The sequence below is a fragment of the Scyliorhinus canicula genome, chromosome 7, assembly GCF_902713615.1.
Source record: "Scyliorhinus canicula chromosome 7, sScyCan1.1, whole genome shotgun sequence".
Lineage (NCBI taxonomy): Eukaryota > Metazoa > Chordata > Chondrichthyes > Carcharhiniformes > Scyliorhinidae > Scyliorhinus > Scyliorhinus canicula.
The window spans coordinates 89,243,061-89,266,494 of record NC_052152.1 but is presented as its reverse complement, the minus strand read 5'-3'; the positions used below and the strand labels follow the sequence as shown (position 1 = coordinate 89,266,494).

The 23,434-nt window shown below is 43.9% G+C and overlaps 1 protein-coding gene across 1 annotated transcript in view; it reads left to right on the top strand.

The window, feature by feature from the left end:
- cnksr2a (connector enhancer of kinase suppressor of Ras 2a) overlaps positions 1-23,434 on the top strand; it is a 709,037-nt gene that overhangs the window by 477,530 nt on the left and 208,073 nt on the right. The window contains exon 15 of the mRNA XM_038802429.1: positions 13,530-13,759. Within this exon, the coding sequence (XP_038658357.1) occupies positions 13,530-13,759 (230 nt within the window). The remainder of the gene's footprint in view (positions 1-13,529; positions 13,760-23,434) is intronic.

Here is a 23,434-nt window from a genome sequence, read left to right as displayed (position 1 = left end):
CTCGCAAGCGGTCTCTGAGCCCTGTCTACCTCCAACGGGCGGGAAAATGCCCCATCCCCCAGCAGCTTCTCAAACATGTCTGCTATGTATGCCCCAGCGTCCGATCCTTCGGACCTCTCCGGGAGCTCAACGATTCTGAAGTTCTGCCGACGGGATTTATTCTCTAGGTCCTCCACCTTCTCCAGGACACTTTTCTGCTGGTCTCTCAGCATCCCCAGCTCCACCGCAGTTTGATGTTCCTCCTGCTCAGCAGTGCCTTCTCTACTTTGTGGATCGCCCGATCTTGGGCATCCAATCTAAGCTCCAGCCGAGTAATTGACTCTTTAATCGGGTCCAAGCAGTCCCGCTTGTGCTTGGTGAAGCCCTCCTGGATCAATTGCATCAGCTGCTCCATTGACCGCTGGGTCGACAAGCCAGAGGTCCGGTCATCCGCCATGCTTTCTCCCCCTGCAGCTTCAGCCCAAGCCTTCTCTGTCTGTCTGTTTCTGCCTTTGCGAGCATTTCTAGTCCTCTTCTCCATGCACCGATGTGGGAATTCAGTACCCAATTGCCTCTGTCATCGATTTTTCAAATCAAGTCCGGTAAAAAATCGAGGGAAAAGTTCCAAAAGCCCAACCCGAGCGGGAGCCACCAAATGTGCGACTTACACCTTCATAGTCGCCACCGGAAGTCCATCAAGTGGATTTTAATGCGAGTCAAATTCCTCATTACAGGGCACACTATAAAGACGCCCCGTAAATAGAGCTCGATCGAATGGCCACTCTACACCTGAAAAGCAGCTCAGTATGTGCAGTGTGACGGATAGAAACCGGGAGACCCCGCTCCCAGGATCTACCTGCCTCATAACGCCTTGTGAGATCTAACGTGACATTGCGATGTAAATCCCATCCATTGTGGGACAGCTAGTCTCACTTTAATGTGCAGTTTCCCAAGGTAGCTGAGGTATTGGGAGCTATCCTCTGCGACTGCCAGGAAACATCAGGCTAAAGGTGCTTGCTATGGGACTTTGTTCCCATTTAGTTAAATCCTGCCCATAATTTTGTTTTCTCTGAATGTTCACATGTGGTAGAGTTGACTATTTCACAAGCTCTGTTGATTGTGCCAACCAATTGTTTGTGAAAATAGTATCCATTGCAGCATGCTGTTGTTCACTAGTTGGCAGCCTTTTAGATAGACATAAGTTGTCCTCTAACCCTTGCACTTCCAAATGTTTGAATGACAGCGAGACACTGAGTTCTTGATGCCAGCAGAGCGATAATTCTACACTCTCCTCCCCTCCATTCTATTGTAAATAGCAGATGTTCTAATCTGATTTTGATCTTGAAACCCCGCATATTAAGAACTAAATTGTTTTTTCCTCTGTATGCAATTAAGATTTCAGATTAATAGGACTAGTTATTTTAAGACATGCTGTAACTAGATATTTAAATGACTTCCAATTACCAAGTTCAGTGAAGAAATTAGGTATGCTGGAATTACATGTTACCTCAAGCATAATAAAATATGACATAATACCCTGATTTTACAAGCTTAGAATGTCATATTCTTGCTTCGGTCATAATACACCTTACTTTGCATTAAATAAAATGTTCAGACAAATAGAGCCTGTGCTGGTGAGCAGCAGAAGCTGAAATTTAATAGTAAAGTCAGGTCCCTTGAGGAACTTGATATTCTCGAGGTGAGTGCTGCCAAAGTGCGTCCCATTCCTCTTTTTAAAAATGGACACAAGACTGATCCAATCGTCTGCTCAATTTGGATTTTTTTTTTCAAAAGTTGCTACTAAGCTTGTAATTTACTCCAAAGAAGTACTGATGCTTGACTCTGTGATGATATGTAGAAAGCAATTCTGTATATAATATTGACTTCCGACCATCAGGTGGCAGTGTAAGTCTACCACGCGCCTCTGTGCCTCGAGGAGTTGGGAGTAAGTTGTTTTGGTAGATAGACGTATTTTGCAGTAGCTCTATAATAGTTAGTGTTAGTAGTTTGGTATTTATTTATTCCAGCTATCTTTACCACGCTGTTATGTCATAATAAATTATTTAAACTAGATGTTCTATAGTGCATCATTCATGTCAGTCAGTCTGCAGAACATGACAGACTTCTCAAGGGCAATTAAGGATGGGCAACAAATGCTGGTCTTGCATTTTTTTTAAATTTTAAATTGCATTTTGCACCTGTATTAGTTACTGTTGCTGTAGAGGGCACTAATTGAAATGAAATGAAAATGAAAATCGCTTATTGTCATCAGTAGGCTTCAATGAAGTTACTGTGAAAAGCCCCTAGTCGCCACATTCCGGCGCCTGTCCGGGGAGGCTGGTACGGGAATCGAACCGTGCTGCTGGCCTGCTTGGTCTGCTTTAAAAGTCAATGATTTAGCTGAGTGAGCTAAACCAGCAATTTTGCATTGGAGGATTACATCCCACCGATCCTCCTCCCCCAACCCCTCCCCAACATAAATTTCTATAGTATTTGTTTCTCTTGCAGTATATAACTTAGGGAAAAGTATTGAGAATGAACAGTTCCTTTAAGGGAGGTATCCTGTAGATTTCCACAGTTTCTTGTAGAGTTCTGCCATTTGGGGAGATTACATTATCGCAGATTCTCACAAAGGACTGTATCGTAAATGGAAAACGTTCTTTATAATGGGAGTGAATTAGATAGGTCCAGCCATCCCAAAATGTGACTTTTAAAGGTACAGAGGCAAGAAAACCTATTGCCAAAATTTTCCCAAAACGTACCTAAATGTCATTTTGGACGTGGAAACCATTGTGAATCGCACGGGCTGTTCCGGCACAATTCCCATCGCAATTCTCCCATACGTAGCCATTTCTTTGGAACTTAAGGAGATTCACACTGAATGCTCCCACACATAGAATTCTTTGTGGATTGGGACCCCAGCAAGACTGTCTTATCAGAGATTGGGGAGCCCGGATCTCCAGACAAGCCTACAGTCACCCCCACTTGTCAACCCACCCCCTTCCACTCACATGAATCAGCCCCCCGACCCCCATCGCTAGCTTTAGCTCCCACATCCTCTCAAGTGATTGACACCCTTCCCCTTGGCATCCAGCTAGTGCCAACCTGGCACCCTGACAGTGCCATCCAATGGCCTCTGAGCCCCCGGGCATAATCACCACATCTGGTCTCGGTTCATGGAGACGAGGAGTGATTCCCGCCTACCGCAGGCTGCACCAGCGGGGTGGAGAATCCCAGGAGCCGGAAGACTTTGGCTTCAAATGGGCTGAGCATATTTGAATGAGACTCATTTAAATACGTTCATCTGGTTCACACCTAGCGAGGGCGTGAACCAGATTGCGTCACAGACTGAGAACATTGCACTCCCTTTGGCGCCGGCATGAATCCATTTAATGGCTCTCCCGCTATGCTCTGGGATTAGCAGGTTGTGTGCAGGGCGTAACGTGGCCGGAAAATTGCCTACTTTATTTTTGAGGAAATTCAAAATGATTTTACTGGAGGAACTGTTTAACAAAGCAAGAAAAATGTCAAATTTCTCTCACTAAAAGTAGAAATTAGTTGACAGTACTGAGTTGAGAGTGGACGTTAGAGAGAGTGGGTGAGGTGGCTAAAGAAGACATAGACGTGGATAAAATGAACAATGTTATACTTGACTGCTTTGCCTTTTGCTTTCCAATATTATAATGTTCTCAATAAAGAGCAACAGCAGCGTCAATTTCTCGACAAAAGGCAGTGCTTCTTTCGATGTTTGTATCATGGCCAGAGCAGTGGCAGTATCATGGCTGACTCTATTGTTCAGCAGGGAGGGCCAAAATGCAGAAGAGCAATAGTCATAGGGGACTCCATAGTCAGAGGCACAGATAGGTGCTTATGTGGTCATGAAAAAGACTCTAGGATGGTGTGTTGGCGTCCCTGCTGCCTGAACGGCTGCAGGGCACCCTGAAGGGGGAGGCTAATAAGGCAGAGTTCATGGTATATCTTGGGACCAATGACCTAGGTCGAAAGAGGGATAAGGTCTTGCATCAGGAATCCAGGGAGCTCGGCAGTCGACTAAAAAACAGGGCCTCTCGGGTTGTAATCTCTGGATTACTCGCCGTGCTATGCGCTTGTGAGTATAGAAATAGGAAGGTAGCACAGATGAAATGAAAATGAAAATCGCTCATTGTCACGAGTAGGCTTCAATGAAGTTACTGTGAAAAGCCCCTAGTCGCCACATTCCGGCGCCTGTTCGGGGAGGCTGGTACGGGAATGTGTGGTTCAATAGTTGGTGCAGGAGGAAGGGTTTTAGATTCCTGGACCACTGGGAATGTTTCTGGGGAAGGTGAGACCTGTACAAGCGGGGTGGTCGACATCTAAACCAAAGCAGGAGTAACATACTTGCTAGTGAGTTTGCTAGTGCTATTGGGAGGAGATTAAACTAATTTGGCAGGGGGAGAGAACGCAGCCATTTAGCAAAATAGGGATACATTGTATCACAGAAAAGCAATCAAGTCAGAGGGAATACGGTGGTAGTAAGTTTCAGGAGAGTAAGACAAGGCTGAATTGTCTCTACTTTAATGTCCGGAGTATTACAGGTAAAACAGATGAGTTAAGGGCGAGGGTTGACGCATGGAATTATGACATATTAGCCATCACAGAGATGTGGTTGAGGGAGGGGCAGGATTGGCAGCTCCAGATGAATTGTGGCCCAGGTTGCTGTGGGAGGCAAGGGAGGATATTGCAGGGCCCTGGTCCAATTTTTGATTCATCTCTGGCCACGGGAGAGGTGCCAGAGGACTGGAGAACTGCGGATGTGGTCCCAATATTTTAGGCTGCTGGGATATGCCAGGGAACTACTGGCTATTGAATCTCATGTCAGTGGCAGGGAAACTAAAGCAGAAAATTCTGAAGTAGAGAATCTATCTCCACTTTGAGAGACAAGTTCTGATCAGGAATAGTCATAACATCCCAGAACACACAACCTTCAGGAGGAACAGGGAACGGGAAAAAGAGGGGGAGGCATTACACTATTAGTTAAGGAGTCACTTACTGCAAGAAGGAGAGATGATGTCTTGGGGGTGGCGTTAAATGAAGCTTTGTGGGTAGAGTTTAGGAATAAAAATGGACAACCACATTGCTAAGTGTTTGTTATAGACCCCCAGATAATCAGCAGGAAATTGAGGAGCAAATATGTGCGCTATTTGCAGAAGTGTGTAAAAATAATAATAGGGTAGTTATAGTGGGTGATTTCAACTTTCCCAACATTAACGGGATAGTCACTGTGTTAAGGGCTTAGATGGAGCAGAGTTCTTAAAACGTCTACAAGAGAACTTTTTAGCTCAATGTGTGGAGTGTCCAGGAAGGGATGGTGCAGTGCTGGGCCTAATTCTAGGGAATGAAGCTGGACAGGTGGTTGATGTCATGGTGGGGGAGCATTTTAGTGACAGCAACCATAACATGGTGCAATTTTTTATCATAGAATTTACAGTGCAGAAGGAGGCCATTTGGCCCATCGAGTCTGCACCGGCCCTTGACCTTACCCAAGGTCAACACCTCCACCCTACCCCCATAACCCAGTAACCCCACCCAATACTAAGGGCAATTTTGGACACTAAGGGCAATTTATCATGGCCAATCCACCTAACCTGCACATCTTTGGATTGTGGGAGGAAACCGGAGCACCCGGAGGAAACCCACGCACACACGGGGAGGATGTGCAGACTCCACACAGACAGGGACCCAAGCCAGAATCGAACCTGGGACCCTGGAGCTGTGAAGCAATTGTGCTATCCACAATGCTACCGTGCTGCCCACTAAGTTGGTTATGGACAAGGAAATGGAAAAATTGCAGGAAATGATCTTGGATTTGGGGAGAGCAGACTTTAGTAAAGTAAGGCAGGATCTGGCCAAGGTAGATAGGAACAGGTTACAGAAGAGTAGTGGGGTGTGTTCAAAGAGGAAATGGGGAGGGTACATGCCCAACAAGTTCACTGTAGGGTAATTGGAAGGAGTAACAAGCCCAGACAACCATCAATAACCAGCGATATTCAGGATACAATTAGAAGAAAGAGAGAGGCTTTTAATAAATACAAAGGGAGCAAATCAACAGAGGCATTAGTGGAGTACAGAATGTGCAGGATGGAGCTTTAAGAAAGCAATTAGGAGAGCAAAGAGGGTAAAAGTAGGGAAAATCCCGAGATATTCTATAAATATATCAATAGGATGAGGGTAACGAGGGGAAAAGTAGGGCCCGAGGTGGAAGTCTGTGGCTGGAGCCAGAGAACATTGGGAGGGTGTTAAATGAATACTTCACATCTGTCTTCACCCAAGAGAATGATATGGAATTCGGGGAGAGAGAGACTGAGGTTATTGAGCAAGTTGCCATAGAAAGGGACATGGTATTGGAGGTATTGGCCGGCTTAAAGGTGGAGAAAACTTCAGCTCCAGATGAATTGTGGCTCAGGTTGCTGTGGGAGGCAAGGGAGGATATTGCAGGGCCCTGGTCCAATTTTTGATTCATCTCTGACCACGGGAGAGGTGCCAGAGGACTGATGAACTGCGGATGTGGTCCCGATATTTTAGGCTGCAGGGATATGCCAGGGAACTACTGGCCATTGAATCTCATGTCAGTGGCAGGGAAACTAATGCAGAAAATTCTGAAGGACAGAATCTATCTCCACTTTGAGAGGCAAGTTCTGATCAGGAATAGTCATAATGGCTTCATCAGAGGGAGGTCATGCCCAAAAAATCTGATTGAATATTTTGAGCACATGACTAAGTGTGTAGGTAAGGGTAGTGCAGTTGATGCAGTTTACATAGATTTCAGCAAAGCATTTTACAAGGCCCCATGTGGGAGGCTTAAAGAATTTCAAGGCCCACATGGGTTACAGGGGAACTTGATAAGGTGGATTCAAAGCTGGCTGAGCTGTAGGCAACATAGATACTTACATAGAAGTTAGGAGCAGGAGGAGGCCTTTTGGCCCTTCGAGCCTGCTCCGCCAGTCATCACGATCATGGCTGATCAGCCAACTCAATAGCCTAATCCTGCTTTCTCCCCATAGCCCTTGATCCCATTCTCCCCAAGTGCTATATCCAGCTGCCTCTTGAATATATTCAAAGTTTTAGCATCAACTACTTCCTGTGGCAATGAATTCCACAGGCTCACCACTCTATTTGTGAAGAAATGTCTCCTTATCTCTGTCTGAAATGGTTTACCCTGAATCCTCAGACTGTGACCCCTGGTTCTGGACACACGCATCATTGGTAACACCTTCCCTGCATCTACTCTGTCTAGCCCTGTTAGAATTTTATAAGTCTCTATGAGATTCCCCCTCATTCTTCTGAACTCCAGCGAGACCAATCCCAACCTAGTCAATCTCTCCTCATATGACAGTCCTGCCATCCCTGGAATCAGTCCGGTAAACCTTCGCTGCACTCCCTCGAGAGCAAGAACAACCTTCCTCAAAAAAGGAGAACAAAACTGCACACAATACACCAGGTGTGGCCTCACCAAGGCCCTGTACAATTGCAGCAACACAACCCTGTTTCTATATTCAAAACCTCTCGTAATGAAGGCCAACATACTATTAGCCTTCTTTACCGCCTGCTGCACCTGCATGCTTACCTTCAGCGACTGGTGCACAAGGACACCCAGGTCCCTCTGCACACTCCCCTCTCCCAATTTACAACCACTTGGGTAGTAATCTGCCTTCCTGTTTTTTCTTCCAAAGTGAATAACCTCACACTTATCCAAATTATACTGCATCAGCCATTGATTTGACCACTCGCCAACCTGTCCAAATCATGCAGTAGGATCCCTCCATCCTCGTCACAATTCACCCTCCCACCTAATTTGGTATCATTTGCAAACTTTGAGATCTTACATTTTGTTCCCTCACCCAAATCATTATTTATATATTGGGAATAGCTGTGGTCCCAGCACTGATCCCTGTGGTACCCCACTAGTTACTGCCTGCCAATTTGAAAAGGACCCATTAATCCCTACTCTTTGTTTCTTGTCTGCCAACCAGTTCTAACCACCTATATACATTTCCCCCAATCCCATGTGCTTTAATTTTGCACAATAATCTCTTATGCGGGACTTTGTCAAACGCCTTATGAAAGCCCAAATATACCACGTCGACTGGCTCCCCTTGTCAACTGTACTGGTTACATCTTCAAAGAATTCCAACAGATTTGTTAAGCATGATTTTCCCTTCATAAATGCATGCCGACTCTGACTGATCCTGCCACTGCTTTCTAAATGTTCCACTATAAAGTCCTTGATAATGGATTCAAGCATTTTCCCCACTACTGGTGTTAGGCTTACTGGTCTATAATACCCTGCTTTCACTCTACCTTCCTTTGAATATCAGAGTGACGTGATCTGACCTCCAATCTGCAGGGACAGTGCAGAATCTATAGAATCCCAGAAGGTGACCACCAATGCATCCACTATTTACAGAGCCACATCCTTAAGGACTCTGGGATGCAGATTTTTAGGCCCTGGGGATTCATCCGCTTTCAATCGCATCAATGTTCCCAGCACCATTTCTCTACTAATGTTGATCTCCGTCAGTTCTTTCCTCTCACTAAACCTTTCACTTTCCAACATTTCTGGTGTTTGATTTGTGTCATCTTTTGTAAAAACAGAACCAAATTATGTATTCAATTGCTCAGCCATGTCTTTGTCCCTTATTATGCATTCCCCTGTTTCTGTCTGTAGGGGGCCTACATTTCTCTTTACCAATCTCTCTTCACAAATCTATAGAAACTCTTAGTGTCAGTCTTTATATTCCATGCAAGCTTCCTTTTGTACTGTACTTTCCCCTTCTTAATCAATCCCTTCGTCCTTCTTTTCTGAATTCTAAACTGCTCCCAATCCTCAGACCTATTATTTTTCTTGGCCAATCTGTATGCTTCTTCCTTGTATCCGGAAACTATTTCTAATTTCCTTGTTAGCCATGGCTTGGCCCTCTTACACCCTTTGCTTTTGTGCCAGACAGGAATGAACAGTTGTTGTAGTTCCCCCATGTGTCCCTTGAATGTGGTGATGATAGACGGTTGCTGTCGTGACTAGAAGCCAGTGTCCGGTGGCGTACCACAGGGATTTGTGCTGGGTCCCCTATTGTTCGTCATTTATATAAATGACTTGGGTGACTATGTGGGGAGGTAGGATCAGTAAGTTTGTGGATGACACAAAGATATGCAGGGTGGTTAACAGTTATGCTGAGAGTCTTGGGTTACAGGAAAATATAGACGGGATGGCCAAATGGGCAGGAAAGCGGAAGATGGAATTTGATCCTGAAAAGTGTGTGGTGTTACACTTTGGAAGGAGCAATTTGACAAGGAAACATTCAATGAATGGCACCACACTGGGAAGTCCTGAGGGACAAAGAGACCTTGGCATGTTTGTAAATAGATCTCTGAAGACAAAAGGGCAGGTTAATAGGGTGGTGAAAAACGCATATGGTACACTAGCCTTTATCAATCATCGCATAGATTACAAGAGCAAGGAAGTCATGTTGGAGTTACATAGAACACTGCTGAGGCCACGGCTGGAGTACTGTATGCAGTCGCCACATTATAGGAAGGATGTGATTGCACTGGAGCGGGTGCAGAGGCATTTTCACCAGGTTGTTGCTGGGATGGAACATTTAAATTATGAAGAGAGGTTGGATAGGCTTGGGTTGTTTTCCCTGGAACAGAGAAGACTGAAAGGTGACCTGATCGAGGTGTACAATATTATGAGGGGCATGAACAGGGTGGAAATACAACAGCTGTTCCGCTTAGTTGAATGGTCGATTACGAAGGGACACAAGTTCAAAGTGAGGGGTCCAGCAACACTAGAGAAGCTTGACACCATCCAGGACAAAGCAGCACGCTTGATTGCTTCCCCTTCCACAACATTCAATCCCTCCACCACCAACGACCAGTGGCAGCCCTGTGCACCATCTGCAAGATGCACCGCAGGAACTCAGCAAAGCATCTTCCAAATCCAAGACCAATACCATCTAGAAGGACAAGAGAAGCAGATACCTGAGAACCCCACCACCTGGAGGATCCACTGTAAGTCACTCTCCATTCCTCCACTGTCACTGGGTCTAAATCCTGTAACTCTCTCCCTAATAGCACTATGGGTGTACCTACACCTCAGGGACTGCAGTGGTTCAAGAAGGCAGCTCACCACCACCTTCTGAAGGGCAACTAGGGATTGACAATAAATGCTGACATAGCCAGCAAATCTCACATCACGCAAAATAAATTTTAAAAACGACTCCAAACCAGTTAGCGAAGTCAAAACCAAGACACAAAGTGTTTCTTCACTGAGAGAGAATCTATTGACTTCATTCAGTCTCAATACTCCTCACACGCCCTTGTCCAAGCTTTCCGCTGTTTAATCTTGCTCAAAATAATTAACGAAACAATGCCTGTCACCTGTGTATCTTAACATATTATTAACAAATGAAATTCTGAAGGATTTTGAGATGGAAGTTACTAAGAGATTTCTTTCCTTGGGCTGGGAGATCTAGAGATGGGAGGCAGGAGATCTGGATAACGAATCTATCATTTAGGACTGAAATAAGAAATGTCTTCATTGAAAAGGATTGAGTCTTCAGAATTCTCCACTGTAGTGGGTTGTGCATGTTTCATTGTTGAGTATGTTCAAGGATAAGATACACAGACCTTTGGTCTTAAGGAATCATGGATTGTGGGGAGAGGACAGTAAAGTGGGGTTGAGGCCGGACTATGCCACCGTGACTTGTGGGTAGAATTGTAACTGCCAAGGGCAAGTTTGGGTATTGTCACAATCCCAGTTGCTATTGTAAGTGGACAGGAAGATCCCAGACTGGAACCTTGGTTCAAAACACCACAACTTACAATTCTACCCACAGGTCACTCTGCAAACCAATCTTGTTTCAGTTCAGGAACTAACAGTATGAGCGAGCATAGAGAACGCCCCACATGTTTTACCAGGTAGTACCAAAGATAGACATCTAGCCAGCAGGAAGTAATCATGGGTAAATTCCCCCACAGTTATAGTGGTTGGGAGCTGTCCTGCTGATTTCCTACCTGCTGAGAGGAAGAATTTTTATGACATAGTTTCTGGAAAGCACCACAGATACCGGAGCAAATCTTTCCCTTTCGCACCCAGTGCTATTCTCAGCAGAGAAGGCCAGATAAATTCTAGCATATCAACACTTTACAGGTCGAAGAAGCCAGAATTACAGCCAGGAATCCAGCCTCATTAATCTTGGGTCAATTTTTGATCATCACCACCTCTTCATCCCACTACATCATGACTCGGTAACTGCTCAGAATGTGTTTGGCAAACATATGAAGATTTAACTGTGTTCACCATTAAGGGAAATTTGAAAATCTTGGGTATTAACTGTATTTTTGCCAATGAACCACAGTAGTCCTGCAGCTTTTATTCAGGGAAAGTGGGAACACGGTTTTGTCACTCAATTTTTGAGGTGGAGAGCTGAAAATTGTCCCTTTTACTTCCGCCACTGAAAACATAACTTTTCCTCCAAGGCAAAGCCCTTCATCCCAGGAATCAACCTGGTAAAACAACACTGAGCTGCTTCCAATATTAGTATATTCCTCGTAAAGTAAGATGACCAGAACGGTACTTAGTACAGTGCTTTGTACAGTTGTAGCAAAACGTCCCTTCTTGTATACTCCATCGCCCTTGCAGTAAAGTCCAAAATTCGGTTTGACTTCCCAATAACTTACCGTACCTGCATGATGGCTTTTTGCAATTCATCTACAAAGACACCCAAATGCCTCTGTACTGCAGCATTCTTCAAGCGCTTTCTATTTAACTAATATGCGGCTTTCCTATTCTTTCTGTCAATGTGACAGTCTCGCATTTTCCTACATTATACTCATTTACGTACTCATTTAACTTATCTAAAACCCATTGCAGACACTTTGTATCCTTCTCCCAAATTGATTTTTTACCTATTGTTGTATTGTCAGTATATTTGGTGCCATCATCAAAGTCAGTAATATACATGGTAAATAGTTGAAGCCTCAGTACCGATCCCTCTGGCTACTAGTTACAGTTTGCCATCATGAAAAATTCCCAATTTATCCTGACTTTCTATTTCCTCTGGTTAACCAAGCATCGGTCCATGCTAATATATCACCCCCAACACCACGAGTTCTTGTCGTCTGCAGTAAATTTTATCAGATGCTTTTTGGAAATCCAAATATATTGCATCTACTGAGTCTCCTTTATCCACCCTGCTTATTACATTCTCAGTGGTCTCCAGTAAATTACCCAAGGTTTCCCTTTCCCAAGACTATCATATTATGCATGTTCCGAATGACAGGCATTTGGCAAACTGACCTATAGTTTCCTGCTTTGTCCCCTTCCTCACTTGAACAGACGTGTTATATTTTCAGTTTTCCAATCCACTGCAACCTTTCCAAAATTTATTGAATTTTTTAAGATTACAGCCACTGCATCCTCTATCTCTGCAGTCACCTTTTTATAACCCCAGTGTGCAGGTCCAGGGGACTTGTCAGCCTTAGATTCCTACTGCTAAAGGGTGGAATCTACTAGCCACTTTGTGCCTGAAAGTCAGCGTACGGCAGTGCAACGTGACTGGCAGAGGCCGGGAGACCCTGCTCCCAGGATCATCTAGCTTGCTAAATCTTGGAAGATCTAATGTGAACTCGCTAGACGTTGTGATGTGAATCCCAGCCATTGTGGGTGGGATCACTTTTTGGCAAATTTGCATATTAGAGTGAGACAGCTAGTCTCACTCCAATCTGCAGTTTCCTGAGGTAACCGAGGCGTTAGTATCTATCCCCTTCACCTCAAACCTCGAGTGAGCGCCGTTCAGTACTAGGTCCTTAAACTGGGACCAGGCAGAATGGCACTCTTGGCGGGGTGGGGGGGGGAGCAATCCAGGATATCGGAAGCCTCCAGGTGCTTTCCCTTTGGGCAAGGTGGCACCCTGGATCTGTCAACTTGGCACCCTGGCAGTGCTTCCTGGGTGCCAGCCTGGCACTACCAACTTGCAGGGGCACTGTTAGGGTGCCAGATTGGTACTGCCAGGGTGCCAAGCTGACATTTTTATTTTATTGACGGGGATCAGGTCTGGGGGTGCCATGTGCACGTGAGGTGGGGTGTGGCAGGGCCGAAAGACCCCCTTGTAGGTGACTTGGGGAGTTCGGGGATCGCATTGGAGGGACGAGAGATTGGAACACCATTTAAATGTGGCATCCCGTCCTTGCCCTGCACTGAGGAGTTCCGGCGAGCCGGGCTCCTCAGTGCAGGAAACGGGACAATGTGCGTTCCCCTCAGAGGTCCCGTATCTAACCGGAGTCGCGATAGATAGCATTACGTTTCTCAGCTCTGCGAGCACCAGGAAACACGTGGCTAAACTTGCTTGCTATGGGACTGTGTTCCCATTTCGTTCGATTGGGCCATAAGTATGCAATGTAGCAGATAAATGTTTTGCAGTGCAGTTCTTTTGGGAAAAGAGTCCTCTTCCTGTGCAAACATATTGCTCATTACAAGTTTGCTCATTATGCATTATTTCTCTTAAACGTAGAAAGTTCACTGATGAGGTACATGAGCGATGATAAGATCCCCATCATTCAAGAGGAGTATTTAGTTAAAAGAGACACAGGTAAACGATCCAGGAAGAAGAGTGACAAGTTAAGCAGTCCAAACCATCCCATCAGCCATTATGCACTGCCAACACCAGTCCACCTCGATGCTGTTCGACAGGATTCCCTGAGTACACCTCTGCCAGAAAACAACACCATCACCTTGTACCACGTAAGTAAATGATGACTTTCATTTTCTTGAACAATCTCTGACACAGTATCAATGAAGGTTGCATTGAATCGACCCTTCTGTTCACCCAGACATGTGTTACTCGAATGAGTCAAAAACAGAGAACTGCACCTAGTTTCAGATACTACTCCTTTGGTGGAGTTTTGTGGCAACATTAAAAAAATCTCAAAACTGCTCATTTTAAAGTAACAGGAGGGATTTATTATCAACTTGAAGTGTCTCTGTTTTTCCTTCAGCGAACTCACATAATGTTTTCTAAGACAAAATGCTACACTTAGTGAAGAACTAAGCCTCACTTTTAACGTACAGATGTATGAAAGTCCCTCTGAGTACAAAGTGAGAATCTGTAATTGGCAGTGAGGTTGAATGCAAATGTTTCAGAATTATTTTTTAAAAATATTATTTCACTTAGTGAGCACTCTTGGTTGACATTCCTTCCAAACCAATAATAGTAAAATGGTAAAAAGACAGAATTAAAGGTTCTTTGAATGCATTCAGTATTTGTAATAAAATGATCAATTGACAGCACATATAGAAATAAATGAATATGATATGGTAGCCATTGCAGAAACAGGGTTGCAAAGTAAACTAAACAGCTAGTTTGTGATGCAGGGCAAGGCCAGCAGTGTGGATTCAATTCCTGTACCGGCTGAGGTTATTCATGAAGGCCCTGCTTTCTCAACCTTGCCCCTTGCCTGAGGTGTGCTGATCCTCAGGTTAAACCACTACCAATCATATCTCCTTCCCAAAAGGAGAAAGCATGCCTATGGTCATCTGGGACTATTGGGACTTTACCACATTGGACACAACAAATTGGCAAAGGTAGTTTTGATGACTAGTTCATTGAGTGTATTTGAGACAGTTTCTCAGAGCAGAATATTATGGAACTGGCCAGGGAACAGTCTGGTTTAGTCATGATGATGTGTAATGAGAGAGGATTAACAAAGGTATCTTAACAAAGGATTAAGCTCCAGGCAAGAATTATCCTAACATGACAGAATTTTGTATTCCGTTTGAAGGTGCGAAACTTGGATCTGAAATTAGTGTCTCAAACTTAAATAAAGGCAAATACAAAGGTATGGAGACAGAATTGGCCAGTGTAAGATTTAGGGTTTCGAGTTATAAATCCCTTGCAATTAAAGGAAACTCTAAGGTCCGAATATATAATTTCTAACACTGGAATCTTCAAGGTACGAATAACTAGTACTTATGAATCAAGTAGAATTTATTAAGCAAGGTTTTACATATACTTAACAAGAAGCAGTGAAGACAACATAGAAGTTTCTCATCTCTCAAGATCCTAGAAATCCATGGTGTTGTCAACACAGATGTTGTCTCTCTATCTTGTCTTTGAAATGATGTTGAACTATGAATAGAAGAGTCATACCCCAGAACCCATGGTAAAACTGTGTCAAAGAGAATTCCAATTTCTCAATTCTTATCCCTCAGTCTTCCTCACAAAGTATAAAAACAGATAGAGCTTCTCCAAGTATATGAAAAGGAAAAGACAATTGGCAATCAATAATGGGAAACAAGGAAATGACAGAGACTTTGAAGAAGCATTTTGCATCTGTCTTCACAATAGAAGACACACAAAACCTCCCAAGAACAGTAGAAAATTAAAGGGCAAAAGAGAGGGAAAAAACTTAAAACAATCTCTCAAGAAAAAGTATCAGGAAAACTAATGGGACTAATATCTGGGAAGTCCCATAACTGACGGCCGTCATCCTAGAGTCATAAAACAACGGCTTTAGAGTTATTGGATGCAGTGATTGTAATCTTCCAAAATTCCCTAGATTCTGGAAAGGTCCCATTGGATTAGAGAACTGCAAATATAACATCTTTACTCAAGAAAGGATGGAGGTAGAAAGGAGGCAGCTTTAAGCCAATTAGCCTAACATATATTATTGAGAAATTTGTGAAATACATTATTAAGGAGAAAGTGCCAGGGCATTTAGAAAATCAAAATATAATCAAGCAGAGTCAGCATTGTTTTTCTGAAAGGGAAATTTTGTTTGACAAATTTATCAGCATTCTTTGAGGGTTTAACAAGTAATGTGGATGAATGAAATCCAACAGATGTAGTGTATTGGATTTTCAAAAGGCATTTGATAAGATGTCACAAGATAAGAGCTCCTGATGTTGGGGTAATATATTAGCATGGATAGAAGATTGGTTATGAATAGGAAATGTAGAGTTGGGATAAATTAGTCATTTGGAATAGTTTTTAATACATGTTTTAATCAAAGTTACATCTCTGTGATGGGGTAATTTTCTTTATTTTACTGTTATTATTCATTTATATGTAAACTTTTAATGTACGAGCGATGTACTCATAATTAATTTCTGGATGGACAATGAAGTTAAATTAAATTGACTTAGATAATTAGAGGAGGTGTATGGTAGCCAAACTTGCTCAAGGCGCAAAATTAGGTCGGAAAGCAAGTTTTGAGTCTGCAAAGAGATAGAGGTAGGAAAGAGTCGGGCCCATTATGGACTAACGGGTAAATTTGTGGGTGGAGCCAGAAGACATTGGTAGGGTGTTGAACAAATACTTCACATCTGTCTTCACCCAAGAGAATGAGGAGGCAGATATGAAACTCGGGGACAGAGACTGTGAGGTTCTTGAGCAAATTGTCAAAGGGAGTGGCAAGGTATTGGAGGTGTTGGCAGGCTTAAAAGTGGACACATCTGGATCCAGTCTGTCTGGATGAATTGTGTCCCAGGATGCTGCGGGAGATGAGGGAGGAGATTGTAGGGGCTCGGACCCAAATTTGTTGTTCCTCTCTGGCCATTGTGGAGTTGACAGACGCCTAGAGAACAGCTAATGTGGTCCCACTATTTCAGAAAGGTTGTAGTGACCAGCCAGAGAACTATAGACCAGTGAGTCTCGTGTCAGTGGAAGGGAACTATTGGAGAAAATTCTGAAGGAGAGAATCTATCTCCACTTGGAGAGGCAAGGTTTGATCAGGAATAGTCAGCAAAACTTTGTCACAGGGAGGTCATGCCCAACAAATTTGATTTAATTTTTTGAGCATAAGAACAGTTGCGTAGATAAGGGTAGTGCAGTTGATGTAGTCTACTTGGATTTCAGCAAAGCCTTTGATGAGATCCAACTGGGAGACTTATAAAGAAGGCAAATGTACATGGGATACAGGGTAACTTGATAAGGTGAATTTAAAATGAGCTTAGCTGTAGAAGACAGAGGCTGCTTAAGTGATTTGAAGCCAGTGTCCCATGGCGTACCACAAGGATCTGTGCTGGTTCCCCTATTATTTGTCATTTATATAAGAAACATATGTGGAGGGTAGGACCAGTAAGTTTGCGGACAACACAAAGATTCGCTGGGTGGTTAACAGTGACGTTGAGTGTCTTGGGTTACAGGAAGATACAGGCAGGATGGTCAAATGGGCAGAAAAGTGGCACATAGAACTTAACCCTGCAAAGTATGAGGTGATGCACTTTGGAAGGAGTAATGTGAAAAGGAAGTATTCAATAAATGGCCTGACACTGGGAAGTTTCGAGGAACAAAGGGGCCTAGGCTTGTTTGTCCATAGATTTAACCCCTTCCAAGGGTATTAGGAGCGGAATACTCCGCTAAGGGTCATCACATCTCCAGCGTGGGGCAAGGTTGAGAAGACGAGGCCTTCTTGAATAACCTCAACCTGCATGGGAATTGAACCCATGTTGTTGGCAGCACTCCATATCTCAAATTAGCCAACTGAGCTAACCAACCTCCCTTCTTATGTAGTAGGAGTTGCACAAAATCTGAGGCTCTAACAATTACATTCCAGCTCCTTGCAGCTTCTTACAACGCAGATTAATCTCCAAATGTGGGTTCATAATAACAATCATTTTGAATTTGTATACAATTGTGTAAAATGATGGATACCAATCATTAAAAAAGGCAGTAAAATTGATGGACAAAATTCTTTATCCGTCAGTACAATAGGTTCCCAAGCACAACGTTGCAGTGAGGAGGCCTATGGTTAGAATATGTGGTTGGATGGGCACTATGGTAGAATAGAAAAACTTGAGTTTCAGTTATTAAAACACTCTCTTAATAACTTGCTTTAGTTCATTTTATATTGCTGATTGCAGTTCCAATATAAAACCTGTCACATTGTTTGCTATAACCTTAAGTATAACAGTTTATGTTGTTTTGCTCCCTGCTCCCAATGCTAGAATAGAAAACCTTGAGTTTCAGTTATTAAAACACTCTCTTAATAACTTGCTTTAGTTCATTTTATATTGCTGATTGCAGTTCCAATATAAAACCTGTCACATTGTTTGCTATAACCTTAAGTATAACAGTTTATGTTGTTTTGCTCCCTGCTCCCAATACTGATAAACAAAATTGCCCAAACTGCTGATAGTTGTTTTTTTTCTAAAGATAAGTAGAACACATAAACAGTAGTCACATAATAATGAGCCATCACATAACAGTAGCCATTTAATAATTCCTGCTGGCTCATGCATTGTTCATCTATTGTTAATGCTGAGAGGCCATAACAGTGTACTGGGCTAAGGTAGGTTGTGGAACTAAGGAGCTGAGCACAAACATGATATAGACAGAGTAGGAGTGTTGAGTTATGATTAGGTCTTTAAAACCGTTGGACGACAACTAGTGGCTGATATTCCTATATTTGTACAATTTAATTGGCTTTATGAAATGTAATCTTAATCCCCATGAGAAGCTGCAGTTCACCATGCCACTTAATCAATAGTTACAGCAGAAACAACAAACCCACCTAAGCTTTTCCTTTTTATTCTAGTCTGACAATCTAATTTACTAGCAAACCCTCAATGCATTCAGATATGAAATCCAATACCACAGAATGGCCAAAATTTGTTCTAAGCAATAAGAGCCTGCAACATAAACGGAAAATATGGTGCCCCGGTTCACAAGATTTATTTATCCAGTCAGCTAACCAAATTTCCAAATGCGCTTTGAACTTTAGCACTTGTGTTTATCGGTACATTTCCCTCTCTGAAAAAGTAGACAGTCAAATGGGAATCACATGTTTGCTCTTCAATAAGGTCCTTGAGAGGGTTGGCAATGTTGCCTATCCAGTGCCAAGTTAAGGGTACCCCATTATGATTAAAGAAGAACTTCAAGAAGGAAGAATCCAAGTGTGTTGTCCAGATAAGAACCAACAATATAGAAAAACGAAGAAGGAGGTTCAGCTGAGGCAGTTTATTAATAATAATAATAATCATCGCTTATTGTCACAAGTAAGCTTCAATTAAGTTGCTGTGAAAAGCCCCTAGTCGCCACATTACGGCACCTGTTCGGGGAGGTTGGAACAGGAATTGAACCTGCGCTGCTGGTCTGTGTGTGTGTGTGTGTGTGTGTGTGTGTAGGAACCAGGATCAGAATGGGTGGAGATGGAGGAACATCCCTCCGAGATCTCACCACAGCATCTCTCCTATTCCTCCCCCCCCACCCTCACACGACCAAATTATCGAGGAGTCCAGTGGTAGAAGCGACGCTTCGGACATGGTACCAAATGAGGTAATACTTCGGCCTAACAGAAATGTCCACTATGGCCCCCATCTGCAACAACCACAAGTTCACTTGCACAATAATGGATGCCACCTTCAAAAGGTGGAGACAGCACGAAGGGACACTGATGGTTATGGACATGTACAAGGACGATACAGTAGCGATCCTTGGGGAACTCATGGAGAGGTTCAAGCTACCAAGGTGAAATGACCTGAGCTACATTCACGTCAACACTTACTCCACAAGAAAAAAATGACGTACCCCCAGATACCAGGACATTCGTTAGCAAAAGAACTGCTGGACGCGGGCGACCTAGTGCAGACATGTACGGGCGACTGTTAGAGGAGGTACACTTCTCCCTGGATAGGATAAGGAAAAAAAGGAAGGAGGAACTAGGCATGGACGTAGGGAGAGGACTCTGGATCAAAGTACTACAAAGGGCGAACTTCACTTCCATGTGCGCAGGGCTGAGCCTAACACAGCTAAAGATGGTGCACCTAACCAGAACCCAAATTAATTGGTTCTTTCATGAAGTAGAGGATGATGTGACCATCAATTCACAAGACTCGTGATTGGGTAGTCGGCGGCTCGATCAGCTGTGCTGGAGTGGCCCCGTGATCACTGTCCGCTGAGGTCGTAGTCTTCGAGGTGAGTATTAGAGGTTGAAGAGGATGGAGCCCAAGATGGCCGCTCCCATGAGTCGCACATGGCCAGCCGCATGGAGGAGGATTGCCAAGGTGGCCGCCCCCATGAGTCGCACATGTCGGGTGGGGGCGGAGTCGGCATACAGGTTGCAGCATTTCTGGGCCTGCGGGCCTGCGAGTTTGGGAAGTGAGTGCTCTGGGCTGCGGGAGAGTTTGGAGTGGGGGTTTTCTTTGCCAGGCAGATCCGGGCATAGTGTCCTTTGTGACATCAGCTGCTGCAGGTCACGTTTCGGGCCGGGCAGTGCTGCCGTGGGTGTTGGGGCTGCCCACACAAATGGCACACTGGAGCTGTGTAGGGGTGGGTGGCCGTGCCGCGCAGGCCTGGGGCAGTCGCTGGCCGGGGACCCATGATGGGGTCGCTTGGTCCGCGGGGAACAAGGTGAAGCTGTGGAACGAGACCTCCATAGTTGTAGCTAACTCTACAGTGTCCTCCAAGTTCTGGGCCCCTTTTTCAAGCAACTGCTGGTGCACATAGTTGGACCTGAGCCCTGCCACGTATACATCTCGGACAGCGAGCTCCATATGTTGGGCGGCTGATACAGTTTGATAATTGCAGTCCCAAGCTACAGCTTTTAAATCGCGCAGGAATTCGTCCAGCGACTCCGCGGGGTGCTGTCGGCGGGTCGTAAAAATGTGGCGCGCTTAGACTTCATTGATGGGCCTCACGTACATTCGATCAAGCATGGCCAGGGTCTCCATATACGAGATAGTACTGTTAAGTTGAGTAGAGATACGGTGGCTCACCCTTGCGTGCAGTAGGCTGAGTTTCTTCTCCTCTCTAGTTTCTGAAGTGCTTGATTCAGCCAGGTAGGCCTTGAAACATCTGAGCCAGTGTAGAAAAATTTATTTCGCCTCTGCAGCCTGCGGGTCGAGTTCTAGTCGGTCAGGTTTGAGGGCTGATTCCATAGTAGTTTTTTTCAAGTTTCCTAAGATTATTAAATTGTTATGACCATCACCTGAAGAAGGAGCCGTGCTCCGAAAGCTCGTGTTTGAAACAAACCTGTTGGACTTTAACCTGGTGTTGTAAGACTTCTTACTGTGCTCAACAGTGCAACTAGGAGTGAATGTTAGGTCTGAAGGCAGCCCCCAAGTCCCAAGTTCTGGGACCCCGCCACAAGGTACGTCTCCGGGTCTTGTGGCAGGGTTCGGAGCAGAGGTCCCTGGGAACTGGTTGGGAGTCATTTTGGAAAGGTCAGTGGGTGAGGGAACATTCTGGCAGGACCAACCTTGGGGAAGGCCACATTGAGTAAATGGGCCAATAATAGAGGTTCCCTGCTACCCTTTCCCACATGAGACCTGAGCCAGCTTACCAGCTGGACATTACCCCCCATCTGTGACCTCCACAACCTCAAACTTGCAACTGTGCGAGTAACAACCCTAGAGTGGCCAATGATTAGACATTTTAAGGCCTCAATTGAGACAAGGATGCACAGGTCACCCTGTGTCTTACTCAGCCCACACTGTGAACTTTCTGCCAGTTCGGGGGTAGGCAACTAGGCAGCAGATCCACCGGCAGAGGCTTGTAAAATTCTACAGCTGGTGCTTAGATCCTTTCTTTTTGAATCAGAATCTTGCAGTGTGAGCCATAGAGGAGCCTTTTTCTGAGACGCAACATAAAAAACAATTGCTAGTATAATAACTGCTCAAGTATTTCAGCAGTGAAATTAGTATTCATTCCCATGGAACAACAGTTTACAGTTGCAAAAAACATATAAAGGGGAATGCTTTCTTGTCTTCAATCACCTATTAGAATGGCCTATTTTTCCTAAAAGGGTGATTCTGAAGTGATCACCAAAATTAACCTATGCTATTAAGAAGAAAAATCCAAAATAGAATAAAATTAATTCTTCATTAATTTGAAATCAAAGACATTAAAAACGTTTAAAAATAATAAGTCTCATTAGACAATGTAATAAAACTGCCTCAAATTATATTTTAGCCCCAGGAGTAATGGTTACCATTTTTGATTTCTGAAAGAACTGCTTTTAATCTTTTGGGCTCTGCATTCCTTTTGCTGTAACCTATTCCTGTCAGTTATCGTCCGCTTAGAAATACTAATTAGCATTAAAAAAACGTGAGATTGAGTGTTTTCATCAGAAGTGGAGCAAACCTTAAACAGGTTAGATTTTAAAGAAGGTATCAGGGAGTGCTTTTAAGCCTGAGGTTTTGCGAGGCCTCACCGGATTTGCCATGTGGTTCCACAGGTGCAGGTTAAATATCAGTACCCAACCTCACCATGCTCACATGAGGGCCCAATGTTTTGATGGCCATTCTGAGCACGTGCAGTTCATTTAAATGTTTGAATGCATTGGAAGAAAGCCTCACACCAATCTTTACATCCTTAAATGAGGCTTTATCCACTGCAAAATTCTCATCCATAAAAACCAGATGCAGAAAAATCCCGGGATCTTCAGAAGTGGATTTAATAATGGGAAATGTTTCCCCTGTATGAACTTATTTTGGAGCCTTTTTACATTTGGACTGTTGCATTTTCCTCCATGAGTTACTGATCTCTTCTGGGTAGTTCTCCATTTTCTTCAGCTGATAATGTTTTATTAGTCCTGGTTACTGGTGGTTTTAATTTGTATGTGAGGGTTAGATTTTTTTTGTGGATTCCAAATGTGCTACATATTGAAATGGGGAACAAGGGTTATTTACGGGTGAACAAATGCAGCATACATTTTGCGATCCCCGTCTTAATCTTTGGTATGCGTCAAAGTCAGGGGAGACCATTCTTTACCATTTCAGCTTCATAGGGTCGGATGCCACATTTGGATTATCTCCTTTACAGTGACCTACCTAAAAGCTGACTCAAGAATGACTTTCCTTATAAGTGACGCTTTCATATGACCTATGGCTGCCAACTCTGGTCAGATGCATTCCAGGACCATCCGCCTCCAACTGCCCTGCCCAGGCAAGCAACTTTCTCGCCCTATTGCCAAGATTTTTAGAACTAACAAACAAAAGTATTGGAAAACAAGGCCCCGATAAATCTTGTCCCAGTTTTCACACAGCAGTGCCTGGGAGAATCTTTCATTCCTGAAAGCTGTAGAGTAGTCCTGGAAAGTTGACAACCTAAACTCCAACCAGATCCTTATAAGTGATACTAGGAGACAACTGCAACATCTGACAGATTGCAGTGCACATTAAGCAAGTGATTGATCGGGGTAACATCATCATTCCCCCTCTGGAAAGGATCTTTCAGGTGGTCAGGATGCCCAGCACTACAGGGGTTGTCAGATTTCATCAAGCATCATGGAGGTGATATTGATCCCGTTCTAGCCGGGTGTGGATTGGCGGTCCGGACATAAAATCCCACAAGAATTGGGAAACTCCATGCTCGCAAGAGATATCATGTTTCCTGATTTTCCCCATCCCTTGCTGGCAAAGCCACGAGATTCACGCTCACAAATGGTGTGAACCCCATTTTAATAGATATCATGTATT